This window comes from Pristis pectinata, chromosome 2 (genome assembly GCF_009764475.1).
Source record: "Pristis pectinata isolate sPriPec2 chromosome 2, sPriPec2.1.pri, whole genome shotgun sequence".
Taxonomy (NCBI): domain Eukaryota; kingdom Metazoa; phylum Chordata; class Chondrichthyes; order Rhinopristiformes; family Pristidae; genus Pristis; species Pristis pectinata.
The window spans coordinates 4585445-4601646 of NC_067406.1; the positions used below are offsets into that span (position 1 = coordinate 4585445).

At 47.6% G+C, this 16202-nt stretch overlaps 1 protein-coding gene across 3 annotated transcripts in view; it reads right to left on the bottom strand.

Annotated features, from left to right (window-relative positions):
- exoc6b (exocyst complex component 6B) overlaps nt 1-16202 on the bottom strand; it is a 742224-nt gene that overhangs the window by 213400 nt on the left and 512622 nt on the right. For all 3 annotated transcript variants that reach the window (XM_052038528.1, XM_052038519.1, XM_052038535.1), the window contains 2 exons: nt 15116-15250; nt 10700-10879 (listed from right to left, as the gene is read on the bottom strand). In XM_052038528.1, the coding sequence (XP_051894488.1) occupies nt 10700-10879; nt 15116-15250 (315 nt within the window). The remainder of the gene's footprint in view (nt 1-10699; nt 10880-15115; nt 15251-16202) is intronic.

A 16202-nucleotide genomic window follows, 5' to 3' on the forward strand; every position in this document is an offset into this window, starting at 1 on the left:
CTGGCACTATCCCTGTGAAAAGCACTCATTTAAAATAGTCTGAGACATCCTGAGGCTGCAGAAGTATTTTATCAATGTTGATTTTTTTTTACCTCACCGAAATTATTGCCCATCCTCTATTTATCCAAAGAAAGTTACCACTGAATCTGCCTCCATTATAACTACTTGCTGTGGAATACAAAATTCTCCTGATCTTTGCACTAATCTGTTTGGCAATTATATTAAACCTGTGCCTTGTGGTAGCTGATCATTTTGATAGGATTAGCCATTTGTCCTGATTTACTCCATCGAAACTATTCAGACTATTGAAAATCTCTGTCAGTCATCCCCTAAGTTCCTCTCTTGAAGAGAACAGTGTTTCTCCAGTCACTTGGGAAAACTGATTTTTCTTTCTTGTTACTCTGCAAAGAAAGATTCTTGTTTCTTTTCTTGCAGCTTTACAAAACTCTGGTTAGACCACACTTAAGAGTACCGTATCCGGTTCTGGTTGCCTCATTATAGGAAGGATGTGGAAGCATTGGAAAGGGTGCAGAGGAGATTTACCAGGATGCTGAATGATTTGGAGAGTGTGCATTATGAGGAGAGACTAAGGGAGCTGGGGCTTTACTCATTGGAGAGAAGGAGGATGAGAGGAGACATGATAGAGGTATACAAAATATTAAGAGGAATAGATAGAAGTGGACAGCCAGCGCCTCTTTCCCAGGGCACCAATGCTCAATACAAGAGGGCATGGCTCTAAAATAATGGGTGGGAAGTTCAAGGAGATATTAGAGGAACGTTTTTTACCCAGAGAGTGGTTGGTGTATGGAATGCGCTGCCTGAGGTGGTGGTGGAGGCAGGTACATTGGACAAATTCAAGAGATTGTTAGATAAGCATATAGAGGAATTTAAAATAGGGGGATATGTGGGAGGAAGGGTTAGATCGTCTTAGGTGAGGTTTAAAGGTCGGCACAACATGGTGGGCCAAAAGGCCTGTATTGTGCTGTACTGTTCTATGGTTCTCTGGTTACCATTCTGTTAAATCTCCCTAAGGAGGTGTGCCTTTCTAAAGAGATGTTAAGCTCAGGTCTCCCTGCACCAGATGTTTATACACATTTGAGAACTTGAAGTATTTGAAGCAGAAGTAGGCTGCATGGTTCCTCAACACTGCCTTGTTGAGAACTTATCATGACTTATACCTTGCACCTCTGCTTACAGAGATGAGAATCCCATGTTTTATTTAAACTTGTTCTGCTACCATCAAAGGTATTGGCCAGAAATATTCATGCTATTTCTCTCTCTACAGATTTGCCTGCCCTGCTTGTGTGCTTCCAATGTCTTTTGATTTTGGTTTTCCAATATCTGTGGCTTTTTGCTTTTTGATCAGGACTTCTTATGTCATGAAAATTTCTGCCCTTCATCTATTTATCCAATTCCCCATGAAAGATGAATTCACTGTCACTTCTTTTCCAGCAATCCCACACTGAAGAAGCTCTGCTCCTCACTCTGGCAGGGTTTGCCTTTGAATCTTTTACCTTGTTCTCTCTGTCACCTGCCAGACCCTTTCATCCCTCCCCCTCACCTCCCCTCTACACCCTCAGTCATACAGCATGGAAACAGGTCCTTCTGCCCAACTCGTCCATGCTGACTCTGCTGCCCAGCGAGCTAGTCCCACCTGCCCGACCTATAGCCCTCAAACCTCTCCTATCCATGTATTTATTTAGATGGCTTTTAAACGTTGCTAATGTGCCCGCCTCAACCACTATTTCTGGCAGCTCATTCCAAATACGCACCACCCTTTGTGTGAAGAAGCTGCCCCTGATGTCCCTTTTAAATCTCTCGCCTCTGATCTTAAACATCTTGCTTTTAGCACCTGGGAAAAGACGATGTACTTTCACCCTGTCTATGCCTCTCATGATCCTATACACCTCTATCAGGTCACCCCTCAATCTCCTACGTTCCACGGAATGTTCCAGGGAGTCATGATGCAGGATCCTGATGCAAAACATTGACCATCCCTTTGCCTCCACAGATGCTCCTGACCCACTGAGTTCCTTCAGCAGTTTGTTTATCTGCTCCAGATTCCAGCATCTCTCTTAATGCTTTCAGAACACAGAACAGAGAACAGTACAAACACAGAAACAGGCCCTTCAGCCCACCATGTCTGTGCCAAACATGATACCAAACTAAGCTAAATCTCTTCTGCCTGCAGATGATCCAAATCCCTCCATGCACATAGGCAGGCATAGTATTGTAGCGGTTAGCGTAACACTATTACAGCGCCAGTGACCCAGGTTCAACTCCAGCACTGTCTGTAAGGAGTTTGTACGTTCTCCCTGCGTCTGTGTGGGTTTCCTCCAGGTGCTCCGGTTTCCTCCCACATTCCAAAGATGTACGGGTTAGGAAGTTGTGGGCGTGCTATGTTGGCGCCGGAAGTGTGGCGACACTAGCAGGCTGCCCCCAGAACATTCTACACAAAAGATGCATTTCACTGTGTGTTTCGATGTACACGTGACTAATAAAAGAAATCTTATCTTACATTTGTGTGCCTATTTAAAAGCCTTAAAATTTTGGTTTCTCTCCTTGGTTTTGAATGTCTCCACGAGGGAAAAGAGGTTTTGCTGAAAGGTCATTGACCTGAAATTAAAACTCTGTTTCTCTCTCTGGAGGCTGTGTGACGTTGAGTATTTCCAACAATTTCTGATTATATTATTGTCATCTTCAGAGCTGTGTATATCTGTACTTCACCCTCCTCTGCAACCCAAAGTAAGACCACTCCATTCATTTTAGATCGACTCTCCACTCTCTTCCCTAGAACCCATGGAACACTAGATGAGTGATTCCATCTCTGCCACACTCAGTCCTCCCAATCTCTTCTTTGCAAAGTTAAACGGGATCCAGGTGAAAATTATCTGGAGATTTCGAATCAGTCTGTAAAGTTATTCTCAGGTCTGGCTTGTTAATGGCATTCAGTGTTGAAAAGCTTTCTCCAGCAAACCTGCTCTCTTCAATCAGCTCAGCTTTGCAAATCCCCACGGCGGCTTCTGAACACAGTGATCAGAAGAAAGGATTATAGAGTCAGAATTATACAGCACTGAAACAGGCCCTTCAGCCCATGATGTTGTGCCAAACTAATCAAACCAATGACTCCTAATTAATCTAATTCTTCTTCCTCGCACATTGACCATATTGGTATTGGTATTGGATTATTATTGTCACTTGTACCGAGGTACAGTGAAAAACTTGTCTTGCATACCGATCGTACAGGTCAATTCATTACACAGTGCAGTTACATTGAGTTAATACAGAGTTCATTGATGTAGTACAGGTAAAAACAGTAACAGTACAGAGTAAAGTGTCACAGCTACAGAGAAAGTGCAGTGCCATAAGGTGCGAGGTCACAACAAGGTAGATCATGAGGTCAGAGTCCATCTTATTGTATAAGGGAACCGTTCAATAGTCTTATCACAGTGGGGTAGAAGCTGTCCTTAAGTCTGGTGGTACATGCCTTGTATCTTCTACCCGATGGAAGAGGAGAGAAGAGAGAATGACCCGGGTGGGTGGCGGCTTTGATTATGCTGGCTGCTACACCAGGATAATGAGAGGTAAAGACAGAGTCCAAGGAAGGGAGGCTGGTGTCCGTGATGCACTTGGCTGTGTCCACAACTCTCTGCAGCTTCCTGCGGTCTCGGGCAGAGCAGTTGCCATACCAAGCCGTGATACATCCAGATAGGATACTTTCTATGGTGCACCGGTAAAAGTTGGTGAGAGTCAAAGGGGACAAACCAAATTTCTTTAGCCTCTTGAGGAAGTAGAGGCGCTGGTGAGCTTTCTTGGCCGTGGCTTCTACGTGATTTGACCAGGACAGGCTGTTGGTGATGTTCACTCCCAGAAACTTGAAGCTCTCGATCCTCTCGACCTCAGCACCGTTGATGTAGACAGGTGCATGTACACCGCCCCCTTTCCTGAAGTCAATGACAAGCTCTTTTGTTCCTTCTTTCCCTTCTTTCTCTGCATATTCATGTGCCAAAGAGTCTCTTAAACACTCCTATGCTGTCTACCGTCCACCACCACCCCTGGCAGTGTATTCCAAGCCCCCACCACTCTCTATGTAAAAAACTTGCCCCACACATCTCCTTTGTACCTTCCTCCTCTCACCTTAAACACATGTCCTCTAATATGAGACATTTCAATCCTGGGAAAAAGATACGGGCTAATCTGCTCTATCTCTGCCTCGCATAGTTTTATAAGCTTCTATCAAATCTCCCCTCAGCCTCTGCTGCTACAGAGAAAACAGCCCCAGCTTGTCCAACCTCTCCTCATAGCACATGTCCTCCAAACCAGGCAGCATCCTGGTAAATCTCTTCTGCACCCTCTCCAAAGCCTCCACGTCCTTCCTATAATGGTTAGCATAACGCTATTACAGTGCCAGCAACGCAGGTTCAATTCCTACCGCCATCTGTAAGGAGTTTGTACGTTCTCCCCGTGTCTACGTGGGTTTCCTCCGGGTGCTCCGGTTTCCTCCCACATTCCAAAGACGTACGGGTTAGGAAGTTGTGGGCATGCTATGTTGGCGCCGGAAGCGTGGCGACACTTGCGGGCTGCCCCCAGAAACTCTACGCAAAAGATGGATTTCACTGTGTGTTACGATGTACATGTGACTAATAAAGAAATCTTAGCTTATCTTAAGTGTTTATTCCAGGTATTGGTGCTACTTTCATGGGTGAAGTACTCTCCTGGTGAAGTGCCTCTAGCTTTGCACTGGGGCTTGAGCTCATAATCCATGTTGAAAATTCCGTGCAGTGCAGGGAGTGCTGCAGTGGTTGGGATGCACAGCATCAAATGAGGCAACACACCCAAAGCCCCCTCTGCCTGGGCTGCCAGACTGCCCCATAGCATCTGGGGAAACTTCTGCTAGTTAACAATCCACACCCTAACAAAAAACATGTGGCAAAATGGAAAGTCCATGCTGTTTAAATCATTTATTGGACGTGGGAGACTTAGAACCATTTGTTAGAGATCTGATTCTTTCCCTGCCCCTCGAGTTACTCTGACCCCACGCTTCAGCCCGCTGTCGACATGCAGATAATCCCTCGAGGGGTTTAGATGCCAGCCCAGTCAATTGCTGTGTGTGGGATCTTGCTATGTGCCAGTTGGTCAGAATCAGAATCAGGTTTATTATCACTGACGGATGACGTGAAATTTGTTGTTTTGCGGCAGCAGTACAGTGCAAGGCATAAAATTACTATAAGTTACAAAAATAAATAAATAGTGCAAAAGAGGAATAATGAGGGAGTGTTCATGGGTTCATGGACCGTTCAGAAATCTGATGGCGGAGGGGAAGAAGCTGTTCCTGAATCGTTGAGTGTGGGTCTTCAGGCTCCTGTACCTCCTCCCCAATATTATTAACGAGAAGAGGGCATGTCCCGGGTGGTGATGGTCCTTAGTGATGGATGCCGCCTTCTTGAGGCGCTGCCTCTTGAAGATGTTCATGGGGACGGTTGTGCCCGTGATGGAGCTGGCTGAGTCTACAACCCTCTGCAGCCTTTTACAATCCTGCTCATTGGAGCCTCCATATCAGGTGGTGATGCAACCAGTCAGAATGCTCTCCAACGTACATCAATAGAAATTTGCAAGAGTCTTTGGTGGCATACCAAATCTCCACAAACTCCTAACAAAGTAGAGCCACTGGCGTGCCTTCTTCATGATTGCCTCAATGTGTTGGGCCCAGGATAGATCCTCTGAGATGCCCAAGAACTTGAAGCTGCTCACCCTTTCCACCGCTGACCCCTCAATGACTGATGTGTGTTCTCCCGACTTCCCCTTCCTGAAGTCCACAATCAGTTCCTTGATCTTGCTGACATTACGTGTGAGGTTGTTGTTGTGACACCACTCAACCAGCCGATCTACCTCACTCCTGTACACCTCCTCGTCGCCATCGCTGCTGCCGGAGTACACACCAATGGCAGTGAAGGATTTGCTTTGAAACTGCGAAAGGTGAAGGTAACAATCTTTTCCCCAGGTAGGGAGGGCATCCATTTAGGGTGAGAGGGGAAAGCTTTAAAAGGGACCTGAGGTCCAACTTTTCCACACAGAGGGTGGTGAGTACATGGATCGAGATACCAGAGGAAGTGGGTGAGGCAGGTACAAGAGGATCATTTAAGAAGCACTTGGATAGGTACATGGAGGGGAGGGGCTTGGAGGGATATGGGCCGAACGCAGGAAATTGGGACATCGTGGGCACCGTGGTCAGCAGTGACGCAGTGGGCCTGTATCCATGCTGTATTGCTCTGTGACTCTGAGGTATGACACGAATGCAGGTTATTATGTTCTCTTCAAGGAGCTGTTATTCGTTGAACATGAAACTGTATAACAGTAAATAACTGATTCCAGCCCCCCAAAAAAATTCTGCTCTATTTTTAAATAAACATTCATTATTTCCACTTAAACGGTTCCAGTGAATATTCATCAGCCAAGGAACAGCGCTGAAGGGACAATGCTGTTCTCGGCCCACTCCTTTCCCAGTGTGGACATGATGACTCTGTCTAACCCTCCCGTTTACCATTCCCTTGTGTGCTGCAGGGACTACACAGCTTCCTGAAGCGGCTACAGAGTTGAGGGCGGGGGCACTCGCTGCAGAACCACCCAGAGTCTGGCAGCTCAGCTGGCAGCAGCCTCGCTGAAGCACCGCAAGGATGGCTGCGGCTCAGAGGTTACCCTCCAAGCCGGGCGGAGCAGTTTGGAGGTTTAATTAAGGGCAGCCTTCTGCTTCCAACCCATGCCAACAGGGAACAGGATTGAAACAACCTACCCCGCCTCCCTCAAACTCATTTCACTCCGCACCTGTAAAAACAAGTCGAGGGACTTCCATCCTGGATGAAGTAGTTCGAAAATAAAGACTCGAATGTATCTGTGTCAGTCACCACTTCAGGGCTTTTCCAAAGCATTTCACAGACAGTGACGTATTTTTGAATTGTGGTCACTGCAGTAATGAAGGGGAAACAAGACAAGTGGAATCTGCACTGTGATCAGAACAATTTATTTACTGTGTGGTGCAAAAGTGAAAACAACAGACCAGGACCCTGAAGGACAGAGCGGAGGCGAGCGGGTCAGGGGGGAGAGAAATCTCCTGCTCTTCCGGTAAATGGGAGAGGCTGAGGTTAATGCTGATAGTGCGAGAGATATTGGCTGAGATTCAGTCCACAATCCGAAGAGCCTGAGGGGTTTATAACATCCATCAGTCTGAAGTCTCTGCTGAACAGGCAGCAAGTCCCCAGTAGTGGCTGAGAGTGCGCCACTCCCTCAGTACTGCCCCTCTGACAGCGCAGCAGTACTGCCCCTCTGACAGTGCAGCACTCCCTCAGTGCTGCCCCTCTGACAGCGCGGCAGTACTGCCCCTCTGACAGCGCAGCAGTACTGCCCCTCTGACAGCGCGGCACTCCTTCAGCACCTCATATTCCTGCTGGGCAGTGTCCAACCTGACGGCACGAACACTGCATTCTCCACCTTCCTGTAACTGCCCTCCTGTCCATTTTCTTCTCTCTTCCTGTTCCACCGGCTCCCATCTCTTTCCCCTCCCCCCCCTCCCTGCCCCTCACCCACACACTCCTGCCACCGGTTCCCCTCCCCACCTCCCTCCCTCTACTCCATGCTCCACCTTCCTCTCCTCATATTCCATCATCTTCAGCCCTTTACCAATTCCACCTATCACTTCCCAGCTCCTTACACATTCCTACTCTGCCCCCTCCCTCATCTGCCCGTCACCCCCCTCACCTGGATCCACCTATCACCTGCCAGCTCTTGCTCCACCCCTTCACCTCTCTGTACTGGCTCTCTCCCCTCTGCTCTTCCAGTCCAGATGAAGGGTCTTGACCTGAAACGTCGCCTGTCCATTTCCCTCCACAGATGCTGCCTGACCCGCTGAGTTCCTCCAGCTCTTGGTGTGTCACTCCCACAGTACTACCTCTCTGACAGTACAGTAGAGTCATAGAGTCATACAGCACGGAAACAGGCCCTTCAGCCCAACTGGTCCATGCCGATTAAGATTCCCACCTGAGCTAGTCCCATTTGCCTGTGTTTGGCCCAGACCCCTCTAAACCTTTCCTATCCGTGTACCTGTCCAAGTTCCTTTTAATTGTTAATGTACCTGCCTGAACCACTCCCTCAATATTTGCCTTTCTAACTGTGCGGCACTCCCTCAGTACTGCCTCTGTGACAGTGTTGCAGTCCCAAGCTTCTCATTAGATTAGTCAGGACTATTTGCCACTGTAGCCAACACTCTGACAGGTGAGATTCATCCTCACCTGTCCCTTGCAAGCAACGTCACAACAGCAGCAGCGTAGTACTGAGAGAGTGATGCACTGTTGGAGATGCAAGCTCAAGGAAGAGACAGTAAACAATCACGGGTTTCTTCTTGGATCAATGCAAAGTGTGTAGCTCTCCCTGGTGTCCTGGTCTATGAGGTATTCCTCAATGAACAATGCCAAGAAAACAGCAGGACTTCCACATTCACTGCAGATGCACGAAGCAAGTACTTATCTTTTGCAGATCTGCCAGTGTCAACTTCCTCATCAAATCCAATCCAAACCTCAATAGCAAGGCCCTGAAAGATCATCTCCATGGAAATCCCGTTATGCGGAGGTGGGACCAGGATAAGACCTGCTCCCACAATAACCGAAGAATGTTGGCAGTTGACCACACTGACAGTTAGAGCCACTCACAAAATCGTAGATTACAAAACGACCAGTGTACCTCACTCCCCAACAGATCTTATGGGAACAGGATTTGGCCATTCCATTTGGCCAAACCAATACCAGTAACATTCAGCCCCACTTGCCCATATCTGCCCATTAATGAGACAACAACTGATCTATATTTCATCAACGCTGGTGGGGATTCAGCTGCTGGGCACTGATCTTCAGAGACCAGCTTAATCCCCATAGAGTTATGGAGCTCAGAAGGAGACATTACACCCACTACACCATGGACTCCTCTCCAATTAATTTCACTTTCCCTCCTCTTGCTGCAGCCCTTACATTCCAATATTTATCCAACTTCCTTTCAGAAGCTCCTTTTGAATCTGTTTCCAACACTATTGAGGCAGAGAGATCTCACCTCCCCTCAATTACCTCGATGAAATTACGAAGAAGGCACATCAGCGGCTCTACTTCATTAGGAGTTTGAGGAGATTTGGTATGTCACCAAGGACTCTTGCAAATTTCTATAGATGTACGGTGGAGAGCATTCTGACTGGTTGCATCACTGCCTGGTACGGAGGCTCCAATGCACAGGATCGCAAGAGGCTGCAGACGGTTGTAGACTCAGCCAGCTCCATCACGGGCACAACCCTCCCCGTCATTGAGGACACCTTCAAGAGGCGATGCCTCAAGAAGGCGGCATCCATCACTAAGGACCCTCAACATTCAGGACATGCCATCTTCTTGTTACTACCATCGGGGAGGAGGTACAGGAGCCTGAAGACCCACACTCACGATTCAGGAACAGCTTCTTCCCCTCCGCCATCAGATTTCTGAATGGTCCATGAACCCCTGAACACTACCTCGTTATACCTTTATTATGCACTACATATTTATTTTGTGATTAATAGTAATTTTATGCCTTTGCACTGTACTGCTGCTGCAAAACAACACATTTCACGTTATATAAGTCAGTGATAACAAATCTGATTCTGATTCTGATTTAGATTCTGAGACTACATCTGCTGGTTACTGACTCACTTGCAGGGGACATGGATCTTCCTTATTCATTCTATAAAAACCCGTCGCCTCGTAAGAAGAGACCTGGACGTGGTCTTTAAGGTGGAGATGGCCGGCTATGGCTCAGGCACAAAGATCTAGCTACTGGTGAACTGAGAGTGAAAGCAGAACTGCCTCCACTTCTGGTCCTCCCCAGGTTAGGGTTCCAGCTTAGGGAACTGTTAACAAGTGGGAAATGCAGCCACGAACTGAGTTCCCCACAGCAGAAGATGCCTTCAGCCCTGCAGCAGCCAGCAAATCCACCCCGCCGGTCTCCCAAACACTCAATAGAATGTATGGGCTGTGCATAAGTCGGGGGTTGTTAAACTGGGGAGGACAACTGTTGTGTAACAGATTCGAAGGGTCTCGAAGGACAAGGACTCTGAACACAGTCTTGGAGTTAAATGATTTATTTATAACAAACACGGGAAAGGATAACGGGAGCAACACACACATACACACACGCACACTGGCGATAGCGAGTGTGGGGGAATCGCGTAAGATGCACACACGCACACACAACGAACTGGGTACAAATGATCAAGGAAGAAACAATACAAGCCTGCCACGCCTCGACTCAGTGCAGGCCCGGCTCTATGCTACCGGGAATATTACTTAGATGTTCAGTGCACAGTTTACCAACAAGGCATCCCTTGGAGACAAAAGAGAGAGAACCAAGCACATGCAGCACTCTTTATAGCTGGGGGGTCCAGCCCAGGTAGTTCAAACAGGCCAATAGCCTGAGGCCAAGTACAAAGATGCTTAAAGGAACCAATGGTCAAATGTGCACTGTTTGGGTGGAGTGGAGCCAAACTTGATTGACAGTGGTGTGTCTTCCGACCAGGTAGAGGCAGTGTTGTCACGTGACAGTCACGACCTCCCACAATACAACACTTTCAAGAGGGGAAGAGTAAGAGAGGAAGATCGGCAAGGAGCGGTTGAGACATATGAACGCTTGTACTCACTGGTAAGTGGGTGAACACGGCAAACGTACTACGCAGGAAGGCGATGAGGTCGACCAAGTAATCGCTGGCATGTCCGTTGGACTCTGCTCTCATCCAGTCATAGTCAGCCAGCTGCAGGAACTGGTCAATCTTCTGATTGAGCTTGGTGTAGATCTCTTCCTCCGCAGCGTGCCGTGCATCCTGCAGAGAAACAGACATCCCGCGCGGTCGGTTACTCACTGCTAGCCAGTGCCCAAGGCACAAGACAGACGGCACCAATACTTTCAGAGGGAAAATCACAACAGCTCAAATATTTACCCTGGATTTTCCTATCGCAGCAAGAAGCCATCTTCCTTCTTGTCTTTAGTAGAGTGATCCAATCCCTTTGCTCATCAGTCCCCACAATATTCTCTCTTTCAGTCGGAGTGGCCCTCCAGCCCAACTCGTCCATGCTGTCCAAGGTGCCTTCCTGAGCTAATCTCATTTGCCTGCGTTTGCCTCAAACCTTTCCTATCCATGTACGTTTTAAACTTTGCACATTCTCCCCGTGTCTGTGTGGGTTTCCTTCGGGTGCTCCGGTTTCCTCCCATATTACAAAGACATACAGGTTAGGAAGTTGTGGGCGTGCTATGTTGACTCTTCTGGGCTGCCCCCAGAAAACTCTACGCAAAAGATGCATTTCACTGTGTGTTTCGATGTACATGTAATTAATAAAGATACCTTATCTTAATTGTACCCACCTCTACAACTTTCTCTGGCAGCTCGTTCCATATACCCACCACCCTCTGGGTGAAAACGTTGCCCCTCAGGTTCCTTTTAAATCTCTCCCCTCTCACCCTAAACCCATGCCCCCTAGTTTTAGAATCCCCTATCTAGGGAAAAGTCCATGAGCATCCACCTTATCTGTTGTCCTTATGATTTTCTAAACCTCTATAAGGTCACCACTCAGCCTCCTTCGCTCCAGGGAAAACAGTCCCAGTCTATTGGTATTGGTATTGGTATCCAGTGTCTCCTTATAACTCAGGCCCTCTAGTCCTGGTAACATCCTTGTAAATCTTTTAGAACATAGAACAGTACAGCACAGTACGGGTCTACGATGTTGTGCTGACCTAAATAAATGTCTATTCCATGATCAATCTAACCCTTCCCTCCTACACAGCCCATAACCCTCCTGTTCTGTACTCTTTCCAGCTTAATGACATCCTTCTTATCGCTGGGCAATCAGAACGGCACACAATGTGAATCTCAACCCAGTAGAGTCATAGAGTCACGGATACAGGCCCTTCAGCCCATCTAGTCCATGGTGCCCACCCAGCTAGTCCCAATTTCCTGCAGTAACAGGGTACAACTATAATAATCAACAGGGTAATATTGGAACCAGAAGCATGATACATTACCATAATAAAATTCAAGGCACAATAACCCACGTCACTATCGTAACTGAGGAGCTCTGAATTATGACAGTAACGTGTGCATTATTGTCCAAGGGACAGCACAGTGACACATCTGCATCTCCCTGTTGCCAGTCACTTCAACTCCCCCTCCTACATTATCACCGATATGTCAGTCCTCGGCCTCCTCCACTGCCAGGAGAATTCCAAGCGCAAACTGGAGGAACAGCACCTCATTTTCCGTCTTGGGACCTCGCAGCCTAACGACATGAACACTGAATTCTCCCACTTTAGGTAAGCCCCACCATCCTTTCCCACACCACACCACACCCCAGCATGCTTCTTCTTCTTCCCTATCTAGTCTCTTTTTTTCCTTTCTCTCCGTACCTTTGACCCATCCCCCAGTGGATCTGCTCTCCCCTCCTCCCCCGCACCTGCCCATCACTATCTCTTACCTGCATCTACCTATCACCACTTTGTGCCCACCCCGCCTCCCCTCTTTTTGTCCACCTATCACTGCTCTGCTTTTCCCTTCCTATATATTGGGCTTCCCTTTTTCCTATCATCAGTCCTGAAGAAGGGTCCTGACCCGAAACGTTGACCGCCTGCTTTTCTCCACGGATGCTGCCTGGCCTGCTGAGTTCCTCCAGCACCATTGTGTTTCTCATCGCAGTGACAAAGGAGCTGATGACTCCACAGATCCAGGTCCGATCCTGACCTCCAGCACCGTCACATGCTCCCTGTGACTGCGTGGGTTTCCCACAGGGGCTTCAGATTCCTCCCAGATCCCAAACACGTGGGAGGAAATTACCTCTCAGTGTAGATAAGTGGCAAAATAATCAAAAGGGAGTTGACGTGCATGTTAGAAGAAAATGAGTTACCAGGCCACAGGGAAGTAAGGGGAGGAAGAGGACGGATGGGTTTACTCTGGTGGGAGCTGACATGGTCTCACTGGACTCCATTTGCTTGGTGGTAAAAAGTCCCATGCAAAATGGCTACATCCTGCTGCCCCAAGAAGACAGTATCTTAAGCATGGGTTGCAAACTCTGACAGACCCTGTACTCCCATGCAGTCATGAGTGTACTCCCTGTACACTCATGACTGCATGGCCAGATTCTGCTCTAATTCCATCTACAAGTTTGCAGATGACATCAACGTAGTGGGCCGTATCTCAAATAGAGATAGAGAGCCTAGTGACACGGTGTCATGATAAAAACCTTTCTCTCAATGTCAGCAAAACAAAAGAGCTGGTCATTGACTTTAGGAAGGGGGGGGCAGTGAATACACTCCTGTTTACATCAACGGTGCTGAGGTTGAGAGGGTTGAGAGCTTCAAATTCCAAAGAGTGAACATCACCAATAGCCTGCCCTGGTCCAACCACACAGATGCCACGGTCAAGAAAGCTCACCAGCGCCTCTACTTCCTCAGGAGGCAAAAGAAATTTGGCACGTCCCCCTTGACCCTCACCAATTTTTATTGATACACCAAGAAAACATCCTATCCAGATGCATCAAGGCCTGGTATGGCAAATGCTCTGCCCCATTCTACTCCCTATACACTCATGACTGTGTGGCCAGATTCTGCTCTAACTCCATCTGCAAGTGTGCAGATGATACCACCATTGTAGGCCGTATCTCAAACAGCGATGAGTCGGAGTACAGGAAGGAGATAGAGAGCTTAGTAGAATGGTGTCATGACAACAATGTCAACAAAAGAGCTGGTCATTGACTTCAGGAAAGGGGGCGGTGTACATGCACCCGTCTACATCAATGGTGCTGAGGTTGAGAAGGTTGAGAGCTTCAAGTTCCTGGGAGTGAACATCACCAACAGCGTGTCCTGGTCAAATCACGTACATGCTCTGGCCAAGAAAGCTCACCAGCGCCTCTACTTCCTCAGGAGGCTAAAGAAATTTGGTTTGTCCCCTTTGACTCTCACCAACTTTTACCGATGCACCATAGAAAGCATCCTATCTGGATGTATCACTGCTTGGTACGGCAACTGCTCTGCCCAGGACCGCAAGAAGCTGCAGAGAGCTGTGGGGACAGCCCAGCACATCACGGACACCAGCCTCCCCTCCTTGGACTCTGTCTTTACCTCTCATTGTCTTGGTGTGGCCAGAATAATCAAAGATCCCACCCACCCGGGACATTCTCTCTTCTCTTTTCTCTCCCCTTCAATCGGGTAGAAGATACAGGTGCCTGAGGGCACGTACCACCAGACTTAAGGACAGCTTCTACCCCACTGTGATAAGACTATTGAACGGTTCCCTTATACAATGAGATGGACTATGACTTCACGTCACTTGTTGTGACCTTGCACCTTATTGCACTGCACTTTCTCTGTAGCTGTGACACTTTACTCTGTACTGTTATTGTTTTTACCTGTACTACATCAACGCACTATGTACTAACTCAATGTAACTGCACTGTGTAATGAATTGACCTGTACGATCGGTATGTAAGACAAGTTTTTCACTGTACCTCGGTACAAGTGACAATAGTAAACCAATACCAATACCAATACCCAGGACCACAAGAAATTGCAGAGAGTTGTGGACACAGCCCAGCACATCACGGAAACCAGCCTCCCCTCCATGGACTCTGTCTACACTTCTCGCTGCCTCGGTAAAGCAGCCAGCATAATCAAAGACTCACCACCTACCCTATACGTTCTCTCTTCTTCCCCCTCCCATCGGACAGAAGATACAAAAGCCTGAAAGTACGTGCCATCAGGCTCAAGGGCAACTTCTATTCTGCTTATAAGACTATTGAACAGTCCCCTAGTACGAGAAGATGGACTCTTGACCTTACAGTTTACCTCATCATGCCCTTGCACCTTATTGTCTGCCTGCACTGCACTTTCTCTGTAACTGTAATACTTTATTCGGCATTCTCTTATTCTTTTCCATTGTACTACCTTGATGCACTGATGTGATGAAATGTTCTGTATGGATGGCATGCAAAACAAGGTTTTTCACTGCACCTCAGTACATGTGACAATAATAAACCAATTTATCAAATTTACCAATACGAAGACCTGCTGTTACCTTGAAGGTTGCTGTGCCATAGAGCTTAGTAGCATGAACAGTCTCCGGGGGTACATTTGTAATGTTTGTGATGAACTCCTCCAGGAACTTACAGGATCGCTCCAGGTGTGTTGTGTTGATGATAATCTGTACGAGCTGCAAAGGGAAGATGAGAAATGGTCTGGTTAACAGCTGGATGAAGCCATTGTGAGCCCCTAACAAATAATGCAGTCATTCTCCTGATTAAGTGACCCTGTAATTGAACCCAAGAAGGTTACAACAGAGAAGGACGATCCGTCAACACCTTGCAGAGGATGTAGTGAGTGGTGGCCCAAAAGGTGCCGTTGGATGCACTTTCAATGGTCATTTTTAAGATGAAGCAGGATACTTATAGAGTCAAAGAATGATATAGCACAGATACAGGCCCTTCGGCCCAACCAGTCCCTGCCAACCACAGTACCCACCCAGCTAGTCCCAATTTCCTGCATTCGGCCCACATCCCTCCAAGCCCCGCCCCTCCATGTACCTATCCAAGTGCTTCTTAAATGATACTGTTGTACCTGCCTCACCCACTTCCTCTGGCAGCTCGTTCCATATACTCACCACCCTCTGCGTGGAAAAAGTTCCTCCTCAGGTCCCTTTTAAATCTTTCCCCTCTCACCCTAAACCTATGCCCCCTAGTTTTGGACTCCCCTACCCTGGGGAAAAGACTGTTACCATCCACCTTATCGGTGACCCTCATGATTTTATAAACTTCTATAAGGTCACCCCTCATACTCCTGCACTACAAAGAATAAAGACCTAGCCTGGCCAACCTCTCACTTTAATTCAGGCCCTCTAGTCCTGGCAGCATCCTTGTAAATTTTTTCTGCACTCTTTCCAGTTTAACCACGTCTTTCCTATAACAGGGTGACCAAAACTGTGCACAGTACTCCCAGTGCAGCCTCACCAACGATTTACATAACTGCCACATAATGTCCCAACTCCTATACTCAGTGCCCTGACTAATGAAAGCCAGTGAGCTAAACGCCTTCTCCACCACCCTGTCTACTTGTGACGCCATTTTCAACAAACTATTCACTTGTACTCCTGGGTCCCTCCGTTCTGT